We start from the raw sequence: 19,978 nt of genomic DNA, 5'->3' as shown, positions 1-19,978 counted from the left end.
GGAGGAGGTACACACAACTATCATTTGCATCCTTATTGCTCTAGCATTCTACTGTTCTAGTGACTGAATTGAGTATTGAAGGGCCAACATCGGGACCCCTTCTTTACTCGACACTGACATTCTTTGTCTTGCAAAGCGGAGCCCAACGAAATCATCATAGAGTCAACAGTGAAACCACATCCCCAGTTAGCCGTCTGCATTGATTTCGGACAGAATCATATCGGTGCCGTCTGTGGGAACTTAACCTGTATCCGAGACATAGAGATGGAGGACGCTGGACGACTTATGACAGTGGCATTGACAAAAGAGGAATTGGGCATGCTAATACAAGCCCGAGCGGCAAAGATTGTGAAGCAGCAGCAGGCGATGGCTAAGCACCAAGCAAACGAACCTGCCGCGTCCGGAACGGGACAGCAGGCTGGCTACAGAGACCTAGCGGAAGCTGCAACCGGTCGTAGGGCAAACAACAAGCCGACCGACACATATGGGGATACACCAAATGCGCCGATCCTCTTGAACCGAGTGTTGTTTTATACCCTTAAGAGGAACAAGGTCGAGCGGATAAAGAGCAAGGATCTTCATCAGACGACGCGCTTATTCGGGACGGATGGAAGAGAAAGGCACCAAAGCTTGATGATTCCCCAGAATAGATCAATAGACAATTCTCGCAGGGGATCTTGGACGACCCACTATCACGCCATTACACTCCATTGACGATCAGGGAGTACAATGGGACAACCGACCCGGAGGATTATTTGACTAGGTTTGACAACATGACCACACTCCATCAGTACACCGATGGAGTGAAGTGTCGGGTCTTCCTCATCATTTTCTCTGGATCAGCAAGGTGGTTTAGGCGCTTGCCGATCGGATCAATTCGCATCTTTAAGGACTTCCGGACGGGTTTCTACATCATTTTGCCAGTAGTCGTCGTTACTAGAAGACGAACGTTAACTTGTTTTCTCTAAAGCAAGTGCCCAAGGAGGCACTAAGAGATTATATCAAGAGGTTCAACCAAGTGACCATGGACATCCCATCGATCACCCCGGAGTTATTAGTAAGTGCCTTATTGCAGGGATTTTCAGAGGGCGAATTCTTTCGCTCCCTTATCCGGAGGCTGCCAAAAGACTTCATTCACCTGCTCAGGCGCGCAAACGAATATATCAATGTGGAGGAGATTCAAGCGACACGAAGTAAGGAGGTACCCGCTGAACCTGCTGCCACCCCTGAACGACGGCCAGCCAGCCGCCATCAACCACCAAGGGGTCCTCGAGAGGGAGCAGCACAACCGCACCAGGAGCCCTGCGCCCATGCTATGCAGCATGTGGCAGCACACTGGCCGAACGCTATGAAAGGCAGGCCATGGACACCGTTATTCTGCTCCTTCCACAAAGGCGGCACATAACACTTGGGACTGTTACGACTTAAGGCCAGTTGAAAGTTAACCGACTCCTCCAGGATATCACCCTCGTTCACCATCTCCCGTTTAACAACATCAGGGCCAATCGAATGGGCGATGGGAAGAAGAAAGACCAGTAGCCGAGCAGCGTCAATGCCAACCTCCACGAAGAGGTAACGCAAGTCCCACTCGTGCGGCAACTGAGTGAGCTTGACCATTAGCTCGGGAGGAAGAGAACCGAAGCAATGCGACTCAGGATGAAATCAGAATGATCGCTGGAGGACCAACCGACAGTGATTCCAACAAAGCAAGGAAGTCACACGCCCGACGCTTAGAGATACACGCCGTCGGGTGCAGCAGGGAGAAGGCCGAGGGACCGGAGATCAACTTTGGTCCTCGGGACATAGAGGAGTGGAGGTCCCTCATGACAACGCCTTGATCATCCGAGCGGTAATAGCTAATTACAATATTCACCGAACCTTTGTAGATACAGGTAGCTCGGTGAACATCATTTTCAAGAAGACGTTCGACTAGCTGCAAATCTAGCGAAGCGAGTTACAACTAATGACGACTCCACTGTACGGATTCATAGGCAACAAAAATATTGACGATCGGCTAGGCTCGGCTGGCCATGTCACTTGGAGAGGAACCACTCAGGTGGACGAGGACCACAAACTTCATCGGGGTAGATGGTCGTCCGCCTACAATGTAATATTGGGCCGACCGGCTCTGAATGGAATTCTGAGCGGTGGTGTCCACCTTCTGCCAGAAGATCAAGTTTCCGCTGGACAACGCGGTGGGCGAAGTCAAAGATGACTAATTGGTCGTGCGGTGATGCTACGTCGAGATCGTTAAATTCGAGTTAAAGGATGCTCGGAAGACTCAGCGTTTGAAGGTAAATGCAATAATGGAGGAACCTCCCGCGCTGGTCTATGATGAAAAAGAAGAAGTCTAGATCTATCCCAGCCGACCGGAAGCCACAACCTATGTCACGACCGACCTGACAGATGAAAGAAAGGCAGTTCTGGTGGCATGCCTTAGGCAAAATCACGATGTGTTTGCCTAGTCGATTCACGAGCTTCCGGGCATCTCACCGAGGGTGGTGCAGCATGAGTTTCAAGTCCGACTAGATGCAAGACCAGTGAAGCAGAGGAAGAGGTATTTCAGCTCAAAGCAGAAACAAATTATTTGAGGGACGACTATAAACCCGAGAGTCAACGAAACAACAGCTGAGCAGTGGGTATAAATCTGAGAGTCGACAAATCAACAGCCGAACGATGGCTATAATCTCGAGAGTCAATGAAGAAAGGGAAGGAAGGCTTACGGAGAAATTTTGCTGGCGAGGAGTGACGGAGAAGAAAATTAGCGAAGAGCATGCGCGAGGAAGAAGAGGCAGTAACGTAGAAGAAAGATGGCGAATAAGGGTTTATAAACCCTGAAGACGACTGTCCTGAGCTGCCCGATCGAGGGCTACACAAAATAAGGCCAAGATCTGACCGTTGAATTCAAAACGGCGCTTGTCATATCAACTGCGAATATCCGCCTGCCACATCAAATGTGCGGCGACAGAAAGTGGTGCACGTGGCGCCTAGCGATAAGAAGACATTAATTAGGCTTAATTAAAGAGCATGGGCTACGTGCTCGACATTAATGGCTAGAGATTTGCACAGTCTTCAAGAAATTGGGATAATGCCAGTGGCCACTAAAAGGCACTCACTCACCAAAGGAAGCGGCGGGAAGTTAGAAAATTGCCAAGTGTCACCGACAAGTATCCCGACCGACAACAATCTCTGACGAAGAAATGGCCGAGTGGATGGATTGTCATAGAGCGAATCACGGGAGAACAATCATTCCGTCTAACAGTCGATTGACAGCTCTAAAACCAGGGCAGAAGTCGACTATAGTTTGCATCGCAGTCGAGCGATGGTTCTAAAATCGAAAATGTTCGACGCTGAAGGCACTACTCGTCTAGTCAGTCAGACTTACAACTTCCTTCGATTAGACTTGAGGGGAAAGCTTGTGATGAGGTGGTAAAGAGGGCCCACTAAGAATGAGTCAAAGGTGAGAAAAGCAGCTAATGTGGAGGTCAAAGTCAAGGTGGTCAAAGTCAAGGCGGTCAAAGGCATGGAATCGCTAGGTCACCAAAGTTAGTCGAGCGGAGTTAGTCTGACCGGACCTCCTATCCGGAGGGGCGAGGAGCTGACCAAGGTGCTGGTAGACTGTGAAGAAGAACAACCTCGAGCGACCGAGCAGGGAATCCCAACCGAGCGGAGTTAGTTTGACCGGACCTCCTGTCCGGTTGGGCGAGGAACTAAGGTACCGGTCAGCTGTGAAGGAGAACAACCTCGAGCGATCGAGCGGGGAATCCCTGCCGAACGACTCCGTTGCCTAGCCAAACAGTGGGACCCCTTGCTCAGCTCATCGTATCCTTTTGGGAGTTAGTGCCGCTGACAATAGGGTTTATCCGTCGGCAAATTGTACGATAGAAGCTTCTAGTCATGTCGGAGATGTGCACGCCCTGTTAAGGAAAGGTGTCAGGGATATTTTTTTTGATTTGTCTTTTCATGGGATAGTTGGGAAAGCCTCCATGCGCATTGAGAAGCGTGCACATATGCTAGCGGGGCGCTATATAAAGGGGGGTCCATGTACTGGAGGAGGTACGCGCAACTATCGTTTGCATTCTTGTAGCTCCAGCATTGACTGACTTGAGCGTCAAAGGGCTAATGTCGGGACCCCTTCCCTAACTCAACACTGACATTCTTTGTCTTACAGAGCGAAGCGCAACGAGGTCTTCATAGAGTCAACAGCGAAGCTACATCCCCAGCTAGCCGTCTGTGATTTCGGACAGGATCAAAGAGTTAGAAGGAAAATTATATTTCATATGAGAAAGAAGTTTACAATTAGATATTTATAGATTTTAAAAGGACCTATTATTTATAGATTTCAAAAGGACCTATTACTTAGTCAAAATACATATTTGACTAGGTAATATACAACTAGATAAAATAGACCTTATCAAATCTTATTCATTCTAACACTCCCCCTAATTGGCGGATGGATATCAATCGCTTGTTGCATTAAAAGGAAGAACGAGTGGTTGAAAGCAATTTTGTAAATATGTTAGTGTCCTTGTGTGCCAATCCTTTTAGATAACACTATATCTCTAATGAAGTGGTTGTCTACTTCAATGTGCTTATGCATTTGTAGAATATTGGTGTTGTTTGTAATGTAGATAATTGCCTAATTATCACAATTCATCGGGGTTTGAAATCTTGTATTGTGTCAAGTGGCACAGTTGAAATTTATCACTCGGATAAATTAGTGTAACTTGATACTACTCGCCATAGAGAATGTCTCTTATGCCTCTATGTCAGTCATGTTGATGAGTGTCATGGTATGCCAACTCTCGGCACCCCTTGGTAGGATACAACACAAGTCAGGATAAATTGAGATAATGTTGTTATTCTTTTTGTAGATTATGTCCATACAAGATAATGTCATCCTAGGTTACAAAACATAGACAATTAAAAACTTTTAATTGTAAATACATAATAGTTTGACTATGATAAAGATGTGAAAAGGGTATTTTTATCATTTAGTACAAAAAAAAGCACATGATTTTTAAGATTAGAGGTAGACTCGAAAGGCCAGGGGTAAATGATGATACATGGAGCAAACTTAGAGAGCTTAGTGGATTTAAGATATTAGAGGCCCGACATGAGGTGCACTTTGAGGTGGACTTGAAAGGATAGAGAAGGATGACATTTGAAGCAGAGTAAGTTCAAAGAGCTTGGTGCATCTAAGGTACTAGAGGCCTTCGTGAAGAGTACTCTAGGATGTCTTAAAGCGAGGTGGACTCGAGGGCAACAAGGAACATTGACAAGATTACGAGTGATATATAATCTTGGGCTTTTGTTTTTGAGTAGCAACATTCACGATGATGTTTTTAGTTAGAAGGAGTAGACTAGCTAATCTATTAGCTTGGTTGAAGCCTTTGATTTAGAGGCAATAGACCCTAGTCTTAGTTTACAACTTAGTTCGATCTTGTTTTTTTTGCTTAGCCGTATAAAGCTGGAAGCTGAGTGAAGGAGTGGTCACCTGCTTGATTAAAATCAATTGCAAGTGGACTTCAATAGATTTTACATTTCAGTCGATTATGGAGTCAACCCAAGTTTAAAATCTCAAGTTGGATATGGAGTCGATCCAAGTTTAAAATCTCAAACTGTGCTAGAGTTTTGGTGACTAAGCGAAATGATTCTATTCTAATAGACAATATCATACTGTATCAACATGGTTTCAACAACAATAATTAATTAAACTATTATATAACTTCTAGCAAATAAATTATAACCTAAGCCTAATTTATTCGTTATCAATTATATAAATTATCTATAAATTGTATAACAACTCTGCCCATGACGATCGGTCATAGTCGGTCTCAAGTTTGGATAAAGGAGGAGGATTGCGTTAGGTTGTTAGCCAGCGTTAAAACTATGACCATTAAACTATTGTGCTAATTCTAGGCTGTTCCTAGGAAGGAACGCGTTGCAGGGTCCGACTATACTGTCTCGGCAAGGACTGCTACATCTCCAGAACTTGGGTGTATACTAAATATGCAAGAGTTCGCGTTACAGAGTCCGATTTTCACATATCAGCAAGGACCACTACATCTCTATGAGAATTTGGGTGTAGTGTTAAATAGGCAAGAGTTCTTACACCATAGGTTGGGTAAGAACAAATATGATAGGAAAACTAATAATCTAAGATTTGGAACATGGAGTATAGGGACCCTCACTCGCAAATCATTGAAGGTAGTAGATACGATGATTAGGAGAAGAATTAGTATTTTGTGTGTACAAGAGACAAAATGAGTAGGCGAGAAGGCAAAGATGATAGAGAACTCGGATTTTAAGTTATGGTACACTGGAAAGAGTAAAATAGGAAATGGAGTGGGTATCATTGCAGATAGTTCGTTAAAGAATGAAATTGTAGGAGTAGTTAGAAAAGGGGATAGAATTATAGCCCTTAAGATAATAGTGGCAAAAGAAACTATGAACATAATTAACTTATATGCACTACAAGTAGGATTAGATAAAGCTACCAAATCATGATTTTGGGATGACTTAGATGAAATATTACAAATATTTCACCAAATGAAATGGTTTTAATAGGAGGTGATCTAAATGAGTATGTCCGAGTGAAAAATGAGGAATATGAGAAGGTACATGGAAGTTATGAGTTTGGAATGACAAATGAGGAAGGAAAAACTATATTACATTTTGTGATAGCATATGGTCTTATATTAGCATATGTTTTTTAAGAAAAGAGAAGAATTCAGAAGTGGAAATAATAAATCGCGAATTAACTTTCTTATAGTTAGAAAGAAGGATAGAAAGATTTGTAAAGATTACAAAGTCATCCCTGGAGAAAGCTTAACTATCCAACATAGGTTAGTAGTGTTGGATATATGCCTCAAACATGGTATCAATAAAAAGAAAATATATATGACTTCTAGAATTAAGTGATGGAAGTTAAAGGATGAGAAGTAAAATATATTTAAGGAGAAAGTAAAAGTACAAGCATTAGGTGAAATATATGATGACTCTAATACAACATGGGATAAGATGGTATCAAAGTTGAAAATAGTAGCTAAGAGTGTACTAGGTGAGTCAAAGGGGCATGCACCTCTAAGTAAGGAATCTTTGTGATGGAATGAGAAAGTACAAGAGAAAGTGAAGAAAAAACGAATAACTTATAAGAAATTATATATTTGTAAGAACGAGGAAAACTTAAAAAAAATATACAATAACTAAGAAAGAAGCTAAGAAAGTAGTGAGTGAAGCAAAGTATGAAACTTTTGAATGATTATATCAAAAATTAGATACAAAAGAAGGGGAAAGAGACATTTATAAAATAGCTAAAGTGAGAGAAAGGAAAATAAGAGATTTTATCCAAATAAAATGTATTAAAGATGAATGTAATAGAGTATTGGTAAAAGATGGAGAAATAAAAAAGCGGTGGAAGAGGTATTTTCATCAATTTTTTAATGAATATTTAGGTGACCAACTTAACTTAGGTAATTTAAGTAGGTCAAATGAGTATAGAAATGTTAATTTTTATCGTAGAATTCAAAAGTAGAACAAACTTTAAATGGGATGCACAATGGAAAAGTCATTGGACCAGATGATATTCCGATAGAGGTATGGAAGTGCCTAGGGAAACAAGATATTGAATGACTTACAAAATTATTTAACATGATATTGAAAATGAAAAAAATACCTGATCAATGGAGGATAAGTATTCTAGTTCCCTTATATAAGAACAAGGTAGACGTACAAAATTGTACAAACTATAGAGGTATTAACTAATGAGTTATATCATGAAATTTTGGGAAAAAGTAATAGAAAAAAGATTAAGGAAGGAGATCAATTTGGGTTCATGCCTGGAAGGTCGAGAATAGAAGATATACATCTTCTTAGACAATTAATTGAAAAATATCGGGAGCAAAAAACAAGATTTATACATGATATTCATTGATTTAGAAAAAGCTTATGATAGAGTTTAAGAGAAATTATATGGAGAATTCTAGAAAAGAGACGTGTTAGCGTAACATATATTGAACTAATTAAGGATATGTACGAGGATGCAACAACCAGAGTAAAAACTTCAAGCGGAGTAACTGAAGTATTTCAACAAAGATAGGGTTACATCAAGGATCAGCTCTAAGTCCCTATCTTTTTACATTAATTATGGACGAACTCACGCTGCACATTTAAGACACAGTACCGTGGTGCATGTTGTTTACAGATGATATTGTTTTGGTAGATGAAACACGTGAAGGAGTAAATGCTAAACTAGAATCTTGGCGGGAAACACTAGAAGGGAAAGGTTTTAAGCTTAGTAGATTAAAGATAGAAAATATGAAATTTAAGTTTAGCAATATTAAAAGTAATGAGACAATTATTAAGATAGGAGAGGATGAGTTGTCTGGAACTGAGAGCTTTAAATATTTAGGATCATTTTTGCAAAATGATAAAGGAATTGTGAGAGATGTCTTACATAAAATATAAGCAGGATGATTGAAATGGAGGGGAGCGTCGGGTGTTTTACCTTTAAAACTTAAAGGAAAGTTGTATACAATCGCAGTTAGACCTATTATGTTATATGAAGCTGAATGTTAGGCTATGACTCGAGCACATGAGCAGAAGATGAGAATTGTAGAGATGAGGATATTAAGGTGGATGTGTGGACATACAAGGATGTACAAAATAAGAAATGAGAGCATTAGAGAGAAAGTTGGAGTTGCATCTATTGAGGGAAAACTCCGAGAGACACGTTTAAGATGGTACGGGTATGTACTTAGATGACCAATAAATGCTTCAGTTAGGCGATGTAAAACTATGATAAACACGCATATCAAACGAGGAAGAGGAAGACCAAAAAAGATTTGGTTAGCAATAATAAAAAGGATAAAATTTATTTAAGTATAGATAATGATATAGTAGGAGATAGAGCTCAATGGCGTAAAAGGATTCATATAACCGACCCCATCTAGTGGGATAAGGCTTGGTTGTTGTTGTTGTTGTATTTATAAATTGTATAACAAATTATATTAGGCAAGATTTCTAACAAGTTGAATAAATCTGGAAGATGCAAATAGGTATAATTTATCTTTGCGAATCTACAGTTTGATGAATGAGGCTCAATTGTTAAAAATTGACTAGAGGTAGAAGAAAGAAATCCAAGAAGAGGAACCCATGATAAGTCAGAATGCTTCAGGTTCTGAATATGTGTAACTGCTTCCTTTACTTGACTACAAGCTATAGAGCCTACAACACATCCATCCAGAAGAACATGAAGAACTTCAGGAGTGCTACCATGCTAGAGCTTAAGAAGAAATGGTGTCATTCCAATCCCATCAACATTCTTTTCTTGAGAAAGTTTTTAGTTTTTCCTTTCGGATTATAGGAAGATTGAATACCTAAAGTAACATTCTTATCTGAGAAAGTTTTTAGTTTTTCCTTTTGAATTATACGAACATGAAATATGTAAAGTAGGAGAACAGAAATTATATATTAGTTAAAGAACACCTAACATACAATCAGGTAGCAACTCTGGGTAGTTTCCTAATGATTGGATAAGTTTAACATGCAATGATGTGAAAACAGACACCAGAACAAATATGAAACAAGAGTAACCACAGAGACATTTGACTGCTTCAATTTCAATAGGTAAAATACATTTATTCTACAGGAAAACAAAGACATGAAGAAGAGATATGCGTATGCAAAACTGGAAATGTAAAAAACATGATTTACAATTTTAGTTACAAACTATGAACTTATGATAGGAACAGGTCATATATGGTTCAACAAACCACAATGCTCCCCATCAGTTGCATGGACCTGACAAAGGATGTCGAAATTAAACAAATCCTTGATCTTTAAAATTCTAATAACTTGAGATACACTGCAACATTTCTTAATCACATAAGAAAGATTGCTAACAAAACATATTTGCGCTAGCCTAGATGTGAAGGAGCAAAATTTACTGCACATTGGCTCCAAACTCATGGCACTGGAACAACCAATTCTCAACCTTTTTCACTTCAGAAGCAACTTTATCAAGCTTAAAACACATAAAAGCAGCAGCTTCACCATGCTCCTACAACAATTTAATAGGGAAAATTAATGCAAGATAGATGTTGGTTAAGATCAGCTGATTTGGTACATGTTCCCCTGCACCATTACTTGTTGTTGAACCTGGGTTGCCTCTCTCCAGTAGACGAAGGTTACCTAGAGTTGATGGTGAACATGTAACTGAAGTCTTTCATAGTCGTATACATGCTGATGCAACTGACAAGGATGTGGGGTGCATGGTCATAGGCTTTCCTTCCGCCTTTGAAGAGGGTATAGACCAAGAATATAAATTTCGTTTCGTGCCAGGCGGTATAGGCGAAACTTACCATTCCGCCTGCACACCGAAACCGGCACCGGCGTTTAGAAGGTTTCGAAGCCCACGACCGATCTCAGAGATGTCGCGTAAGCCCTACAGACGCGGAGGAGGCGTCGCGCGAGCCTCGCAACTACGGCAAACTCGTCGCGCGAGCCCTCGGTGGTGGTAGACTCGTTGCACGAGCACCGCGGTGACGACAGACTCGTCGTGTGAGCCCCGCAACCGCGGTGGAGTCGTCGCGCGAGCCCTGCAGCGGCAACTAGGCGAAGGCGGTGGATGCGGCAGAATCGCGAGAATGAGGAAAAGTTAGGTTTTATAAAATGTTTTAATTAAAATTATTATATTATATATATAATATCTAATTTCTAATTAATTATTATAATTATATATTATATAAATTAATAATTAATTAAATAAACTGTTAATTAATTAATATAATTATAATGCATATTTTTATTGAAATATAAAAAATTAAAATAAAATAGATAATTTATATAATATATAGTTATATTTTTTAAAATAAACTTTAAATTATTTTTATAAATAAAAAATATATTAAAATTTTATAAAAATATTTAAAATAATTTTAAAATTTATAAATAATTCTAAAAAATAATTTTTATTTTTTTAATAAATATATAAATTTTTTAAATAAATTTGATTTTAGAATTCAATAGAAGCTATATATATATATACACACACACGTAAAATATTTATGAACTATAATTATATAATTTTATATTATATAAATTAATAAATAAATAATTTATATAATTATTATAGATAATAATTTTTTTTTATCTTATAAGCAATATTTGGAACCATGAATATTAACATATTCAGCTTTCTACATTTTAGATTCTTGGTTCCTGATCGTAACACATATTTGTTGATATGAATGTTTGATATTTACGTCTAGGAAACACTTTAGATTACCTATTTTTTATTTTAGAAGTTTTAAGAAATGTATACTGTCATGTTACATAAAATTAATACAACAACAACCAAACCTATATATTGAAACCCTATCGGCACGGCACGACACGATACCGAAACCGTATCGTTCCGGTCTACGACCGAAGCCTTGGCGTGGGTCGAGATTTTAAACCTTGGTATAAACAATGCCGAACATTGAGATGTCGGTGTGAAGGAGACAACACAAGGGGCGAAGAGGGGTGAGCAACGTTGAGCTATGAAGGCGAAGGAAGAGGTAGATGAAGGCAGTAGAAGAGGAGGAAGAGGTAGACAAAGGTGGAGGAAGAGGCAGGAAAAATCTCATCATGGAGATTGAACCCTAGTCATGCTTCGTTTGCTCGCAAATGTTCGCATAGGAGGAAGACAACTCTTGTGGTCATAACTTATGCCATTTCGTGTGTTGATTATCCAACATAACAAAATGTTTTGCCCATACTGATTGATATGAATCAACGCCTTGATCCATGGAGTCAATTGAACTTTGAGGGTTTGATGAACATAATGATCTTGTTTGAGCAATAGTTGACTGGAGGTATTTTTTTGGTGACTAGTGATATAAGTGACTCACTGAATAACTATATATGCTCGAGTAGTCGACTGAGGCTTTTTTGAGATGGGCAAAATAGAGCCATTAGAGTAACATTGTTGTGAATTTTTCAAAATTGTTGTTGATTGAATTTCTAAAGCTAATGAATTTTGGATTGTAAAGGATGCTCAAAAATGTTGTGAATTTCCTATCACCAATTGCTTAAGAGTTACAACTCCTTTGGTAATCATCATTTTTTAGCTTTACATTTCATTTCTATAACATTGTAATCATCATAAAGGTTGAGATTGTAGAAGACTTGCTCTATCACCTTTTGTGAAGGAGTCAATTATGGTAATTGTAATAGATTTATCGAGAGTGACTCACCTAATGAGCTATAGGTGTTGGAATGGGAGTGGAGCCTTCGAACCACATTAAACAAATATGTTAATATTGTTTATATTGTCTTTATTACAATTTTTCTACATGATTAAGTGACACACAAAGCACCCACACAAGACCTAACATTTTAATTGTCATTGAGTTTTATAAGTGAATTTGATTTTAGGACTTCTCTATTCAACTCCTCCCGTTGTAGCCACATCTAACTTTACTTGAGCCTCTTCTGAATCAATCTTCAACCCTACAACTGATTTTAAAACACAAGGATCTTATCTGAAGGATTAGCATTTTTAAGCAATGGCCTGCATATACTTGTTACTGCCAACATTTAAAGGAGATTTCAATGAATGGAGACCTATTTTAGAGTTGATTTTGACATATCTCTTACCATGTAAGAAGGGTATGAACCTTTAAGAGATCAAGATGAAGATTTGATAGAGATGAGAATATGGACAAAAAGGCAAAAAGGATTAGTACATAATGTATGGAAACACTCAAGCCTCTTGATGAATACTCTGCCAAGAGTTGAATAAAATTGGAAAAAAAATACAAGAATGTTAAAGAATTATAGAAGAAGCTAATATAATGAATCAGGACACACTTTTGATTCAAAACTTGCAAAGAGTGATTTTGCAAGAATAGAATTCAATACATTCAAGATAATGGATTCGAATTTGCCACAAAAAATGCACTAAAATTCTATGAGTTGATAATGACCTAGTGAATATCAGACAAGAAATAACAAATAGGGTTATGCTCTGAATGCACTCAATAGATTCCTAAAACTCTACAATGGTTCTCAATTGTGGATGCACATTATTTGTTAACAAATCTTGAGGTGTGCACTCTAGAAGACCTCTTCTTAATAATTGGAGTTGCATGAAGCAGAACATATAGAAGTTGAGAAGCAATAGAGGTAAAGCAAAGTAAAGGGGTTTCATTTGTAGCTCAATGGGAATAAAAGAAGAAAATATTGTCATCATCCTCTTTACCATTATCATCGTTAGAGAGTATTGAGGAATCTCAAAGCTCGCTTGGTGAAGAGGACATTGAAGAAAAATAGAAACTTGAGTAAAAATTAGATTAGAAAGATACTCAAGGGCAAGAAGAAGGTGAAGAAGAGGTTTTTTGGATGATTCAATTATGACCCAGAAGGGCACATAAGAGACAATTGCCCCAAATAGTGAAATGTTAGGGGAAAAAGGGAAAGAAAAAGTGGAAGAAAATAAAAGAAAAAGAAACATGATTCATTAAGGACAAATTGGGATAATACATAAACACCTAAAGAAGAAAAAACAAGAGGAAAAGTCGAGAAACAAATACAACCTAGAGAAACAAATTGTCTTATCAAGTGACGAGAAAGACTCAAGCTCAAGCCAAGGGGAGCATCACACACTACAGATGATGATGTCAACTCTCCACTTATAGATGAATCACTTGATAGTATTGCTAGTTTAACTAAATCTTCATTAAAGGCTAAAGGTAAAAAAAAAAACATCTAAAAAAACTAATTCAAACACTAGAGGATACAATTAGCTCACTCTAACCACCATGTGATGAATCACATGAACATGATAAACTTAACTCGAGACTCGAGTTAAGGAACTCGAGGTTGAAAATGAATAATTTGTCACAAGTGGTGCACTTGAAAAAATTTAGACATGATAATTGGAAGCTAAAGGGGTATCTACAATAAAGTCGGGTTGAGATACAACACAAAATCTAAAAAAAACTTTATTCTTCAATCATAGTTGTAGGTCAATCCAAACCTAAGAAAATGACAAATGGACCCTATTGGAATGAGCTTAGAAATGCCAAAAATATTTCCCAAAAGTGGATTTCTAAGAGGGACTTAGTAAAGTCTGTTAGGCGTTGCCTTAGATTGGGTTAGGGGATGCCAACAATTAAGGTAGAATGTGTAATTAACCCCTAGTTAGTTGGCACATCATTTAGTCTCTAATGTTATGCTAAATGATATGCCTTCAATGGTATGGAACTAACAATTAGGGATTTATATATTATTCATAATAAATTAGGCGATCTATGATTTTTATCCATGTTTGTATGCCATCCACACTTGCTTGTATGATTTAAATGCCTATATGCATGTAAATATGACAATTTATATGATAGACATAAGTATGATGTGTCGTCACATTCTTAGTTCTTATTGGCATGATCACATAGAAAAGATTAAGATAAAACCTTGGTCATCTCAAGCATTAGCTTGATTATGTATTGAGACATTAGATGACAAGTGAGGTGCTAAGATGATACTTTGGTTTCATAATGTTTATTATGATGCATTTGGTTGGACCAAAATTAATGACTATGTGGAAGATTAGTGTACTCAATCATGTACACAATTTAAAATATTATCATGATTGAAAACTTATAATGAACTAAAAACATTAGATTTGACATGGTAGCAGTTTTAAAAATTATAAATTTTGGCACTAAGTATCAAAAACATCATAGATTCACTAAAATTGTCTATTTCTACATTAAACACACAATTCAATAATATATATGTTGCCAAATTGATAAGAATAGACAATTTATACACAAAAATATATTTGATAAATAGTTTGAATCCTAGCTAATTTCTTCTAGTTTATCTTTTTGAACTTCAATCTCCAAGAGATGTCCATTTTGTAGGAAAGATCGTGTTTGTCTTTTCCAAACCTATATTCCTATCTAATTCGTCCAATCTTTATTCTTAAATTTGATTTTGAAACCACCATTCACTGGTTGGATTTAGGCCAATTCAGTATGGATCACCCTCCCACACATCTAGATACTACCCTTATCCTAAAAACTTGAGCTTTTAGATAAGGGATCAGGCCAATTATTTTTGACACATTTCATTGTAGATGAGTGTGCATCTTAAATTGGTAATTTATGCATTGCTTGCAAAAAAAAAAGTTCTATCTTTTTTGTTTTCTCCATTTTCTGTAAACAAAGATTTATGGATAAAAAATTGTTGCAGATTGGAGGAAGTAATTTCCAAAGAAAAGCTAAAGCTATGCATCATTTAGCATCTATTTGTGATGGTCTTATTTTCATTGGAAAGCTAGCATTTCAAATGATGCATTGCTTTGGACTTCGAATCCCAGCACACTTAGTGGAATATGATGCTGTTGAAGAGACACTTGAATTGATCAAGCTTACAAAAGTACGAAACATTCCTATTTATTTTCAGAAAGATTTTCTGTGTGTCAATGTTGGCAAACCCAAACTGCAGGAGATATTTACTTATGATGAAATCTCAGCTGGTTAGTATAACAAACTTGCATGAAAGTTCTTGCTGCATATCTTGAAGTTCTCTTCTGCAATTTTTTTTTTTCTTTTTTTGGCTCTATGCTTTCATTTTGGCCTATTACTTCCTGGAAACATGAATCTCAGCATTTTTATGTACACAATGATTTATCACATAATTAGTTGAGTCATCTTAAATATTGTACAAAGTGGAATTGTTTTTCCTGCTAAGATGTAGTTGAAACATTACACAATGTAATAATATGGACGTCATTAATCATAATTTGATGGCTTGTTCTGCATCTTCATTTTACTTCATACTTTTTGAGGAGTCATCTTTTTTTAGTTCTGATTTCCTTTTCTATCTCAACTTTAGTGGTAGCATTTATGTATAATATAAGATGCTATATCACTACGTGTAAATGCAGAAGTTATTTCTTTTAGGTGTGCTGAACATACTTTTGTCCTAGAATTGGCATCTGCTGTCAAGTGATAACCTAAGTGGCATGCATGGTCAAATGAAGTTTACACCTTTCTAGTTCCATAAATTGTTGTGCCAATATGGATCTGAAATGGATAGTCCAATTTCTTTCCCATTGCTTGCAGAAAATCTGCGTTTAAGTCTCATGGCACTTTATTGGCTCTTTTTTCATGTTCGTACTCAAGGTCTCACTGTTTTCAAAAAAGCAGATCATGTGGCCACCTATGTACAAAATATGCATATGCAATTTATATGGTCACATGTACACAAATATGTCTGTGCTGTAGTTCTTTGGATTGCATAGGTTTAGGCATTGCCATTACATAGTTGGCCTACATATGCACTACAAGTGCATCTGTGGATCCCATATTGTTTCAACTTCCAATATACAATTGGCTCGTCCTATTCAAGCCAACTAATATCTACCAAACACATGCCTAAAAGCTAATGCCCACCACTTGTAGCAAACAGTACTAATATGTATCCATGTGCTAACCTTTGGTCTCATTTCTTAACCTGTTCAAGTAACTGATAATCACCATTAATGTTGATGCCATTGAGCTAATTCCTTGCTAAAGAAAGATAATTCATGAGATTAACAATCACATCAATATTTTAATCTTTTTGAACAATCGATATATGTTTTGTTGATTTAAGTTGTAAACACTTAATTGTACTGGTGTAGAAATAAACTGTTTTGTTAGATAACTTGAATTGTGTATGTTCTTTCCCACTATTTAAATTATTATTTTAGAATTAAGCAATTAGGTATAGCTTTAGCATATGATATGACGATACAAAATATGTTAAGATGGTTCCATGTTTAAAGATAACTGAGAAATTTATTCTATATTTGAAAAATTAAAGGGGAAAAAAAATCAAGGACACTCCTTTTTTTTGTTATTTTTCAAAATCATCATATAGGTGCCTCAATTTTAATTATTATCAAATAGGTGCCTATCAGCTTTAATTTGTTCATTATAAGTTCACTTTTACTAATTTGAAGTAAAATTCATTTAAATTTCTCCCTTTCATTGAAATTAAGTTGACTTTGCCTAAAAATTGAAAAGAATGAGCAATTTCAATGGAACTATTTACTTTTTCATAATCAGGATGAACAAGGTTATAAAGGATGTAAATAGGGATGCTCTTTTTGATGATTTTGCTAATAGGTGGCGTCTTTTTGTAAAAATAAGATTGACTGCTATGCGATCACCCACTTTATGAATTGAAGCAACACTTTTCTTTTTCCATTTGTGTTTTGCTATGAAATTATGATTATTAGCATTATAAATCATATTTTCATGCATATGCCGTCTCCGTTTATTTTATTTTCAATTTTTTTAGCTTGATTTGTTTCAGGTTGGGCACCCATCGATCTAGGACCAGCCTCATTCAAGGAAACTTCAGACATTCTTTCAGTATGTAAGGTAGATGAGCATTTTTTTCTACTATATATCATTTTGTCTTTCAAATGATGTTTTGACCTCTATCTAGTTCTTGAAAAAAAACCATAGAATTGCCACAATGTAAATTTAATCGTGTAGACTTTTTATACATTCTTTATATTTTCAAGTATTAACATTTAAGCTTAAGCTTTTCAAACCAAGTTTCTAAGGCTTATGAAGCCATGCTGTACCAATATTGGTCTATACGTCTTTATGTAAGTTTTAATAAATATGTAGTTTAAAGAATCTAAAGGAGCCTGACTTAGATGTTTTGCCAAATATCATTCTTTCCAAAATAAAATGTCTGTTTGAGAATACTATTCTTGGTAAGATGTTTGATCGTAGAAGTTGTTCTTGGTAAAAAAAAATTTATAGAAAGGAGAACAAAGTTCCCTTATTCAGATTATCATGATAATCCAATATTTCCTCTTTTTCTTTGTTTTAATTTTCTTTAATATTTAACACTTGTTACAGAATTTAAGCATCCAATAAATTAAGTCACAATTGTATAGCAATCAATAGCTATCTAAATAGCTGATTATTAAAGTAAGAACAAAGATAAATATGCATGATTTCTCTCTAATTATGTGTTAGAAAGAGTAGGCATCATCTACCAAACATCTATACCTCTCAGCCGAATGCTATTGCCTAACCTAAGAATCAAACATCTATTTGATTTGCATGAACTATAGGTGTGAGATCACCCATATCTATTACATAGCAGAAAACATGATCAGTACTAGTTGTACCACAAATTTGATTTCTTGTCTCGAAATTGCTTTGATAAGAAAGATTCAATTAAACTACCTTTCTTGTTTTAGAATCATCTAAATAATTATAATTAATCCATCACTGAAGCAGTAGTACTTCACTTTTATTATAATTTTCCACCTGTATAAAATTAAAAGACTAATAATAAAATAAGAATTTCACTAATAATGTTGTTCAATTATTAACAATTATTCCCTTGCAATCAATTCTCTTTAGGACACTATCACTATATTTTATATATTTATATATAGGCCTATAACATAGTGGTGGCAAAAATGAACCCGACTTGCCGATCTGACCCGAGTCGATCCAAAAAAATCAGGTTTAGGTTGGGGATTTTCGGGTTTGGGTTGGTTCGGATCATGTTTAGGTTGAAGGGTTTTTGAGTTGGGCTCGGTTTCGGTTCGGGTTGATTCAAATTGACCCAAATTTAGGGTTTAATGGGTTTTTGGGGGTTAAATTAAATTTTATTTTAAAAATTAAGATACTTTATGGATATCAATATTTAGGATGATAATGATGGAGTATTGAGATAAAATTGAAGAATTATAGGGAAGATAGTTAAAAAAAAGTTATTTTGAATCGGGTTATTCGAGTCGGATTTGGGTTAGGTTTAGGGGTTTCAGGTTATATTCGGGTTCGGGTCAGGTTGGGGTTGAGATTGAAAAAAAAAAAATTCCAACCTTAACTGAACTCAACCATACTCACCCGAATTGACACCCCTACATAACATGCCTTTAAGTTTGTTCAAATATAATGTTGAAACACAATTTGTTGCAAACATATTTAACTTTTAGCCCTTTAGTGGTTTTGAGTCATTGGAGCGCTACAAGGTTTTGCCCCCAATTTTTTCTGAGATAGAAATATATCTTTTTTCTTCTCCTTATAACTTCAACACCCAAGACGTACTTTAGCACCCTCAAGTCTTTTGTATGAAACTGAGTATGAATAAAAAATTTAAGAGATGAGATTCCCGTAGTATCACTTCAAGTGATAATAATACCATCCACCTATACAACTAATAGAATGATACCAACTTCTGACAGCTTGTAGAACATCTGACTTGCTTTTCATCATACTAAACTTTTCAACAACCTAACTAAATTTTCCAAACCAAACACAAGGACTCTGTTTCAAACCATACAAAGATTTTCGAAGACAATAAACTTGCCCTGACTAAATTTTCATCATACTAAACTAGGAAGTTGCTCTATATACACCTCTTCTTGAAGATCATCATGAAGAAAGAATTTTTGATATCAAGTTGATGTAAAGGTCAATGATGAGTAACGACCATTGAAATAAACAATTAAACAGATATCAACTTTGTAACAGGAGAAAAGTGTTAGAATAATCTACCCCATAGGTCTGAGCATAGCCTTTAATGACAAGATGGACTTTTAATTTGGCAACTAAGATTGACTTTAACTGCGAATACCTATTTGCATCCAAGAGCTCGTTTCCCTGAAGGTAGATCGATCAAGTCCCAAATGTCATTGCCATCTAAAGCATTTATCTCCTCTATCATTATATCTTTCCAATCAGGATGAGATATGACCTCATGGACAATTTTAGGAATAGAGATAGAGTCAAGTGAAGCAATAAAAGAACAAGAGGAAGATGATAAGTCATTATAAGAAACAAAAGTAGGATAAGTACACTGGTGTTTATCCTTGCGTAATGCAATAAGAAGATCGTCGCTTGGGATTGGATCTGGATTTTATGACGAAGTAATAGGTGCATGACATGAATAAGGAGATTGA

The 19,978-nt window shown here is 36.5% G+C and overlaps 1 protein-coding gene across 4 annotated transcripts in view; it reads left to right on the top strand.

Moving 5' to 3' along the window:
• LOC122024060 (phosphoglycerate kinase-like) overlaps nt 1–19,978 on the top strand; it is a 66,348-nt gene that overhangs the window by 3,971 nt on the left and 42,399 nt on the right. For all 4 annotated transcript variants that reach the window (XM_042582587.1, XM_042582588.1, XM_042582586.1 and 1 more), the window contains exons 4-5: nt 15,247–15,532; nt 17,359–17,426. In XM_042582587.1, the coding sequence (XP_042438521.1) occupies nt 15,247–15,532; nt 17,359–17,426 (354 nt within the window). The remainder of the gene's footprint in view (nt 1–15,246; nt 15,533–17,358; nt 17,427–19,978) is intronic.

The sequence above is a fragment of the Zingiber officinale genome, chromosome 9B (genome assembly GCF_018446385.1).
Source record: "Zingiber officinale cultivar Zhangliang chromosome 9B, Zo_v1.1, whole genome shotgun sequence".
Taxonomy (NCBI): Eukaryota; Viridiplantae; Streptophyta; class Magnoliopsida; order Zingiberales; family Zingiberaceae; genus Zingiber; species Zingiber officinale.
This window is presented reverse-complemented; position numbering and strand designations above follow the sequence as displayed.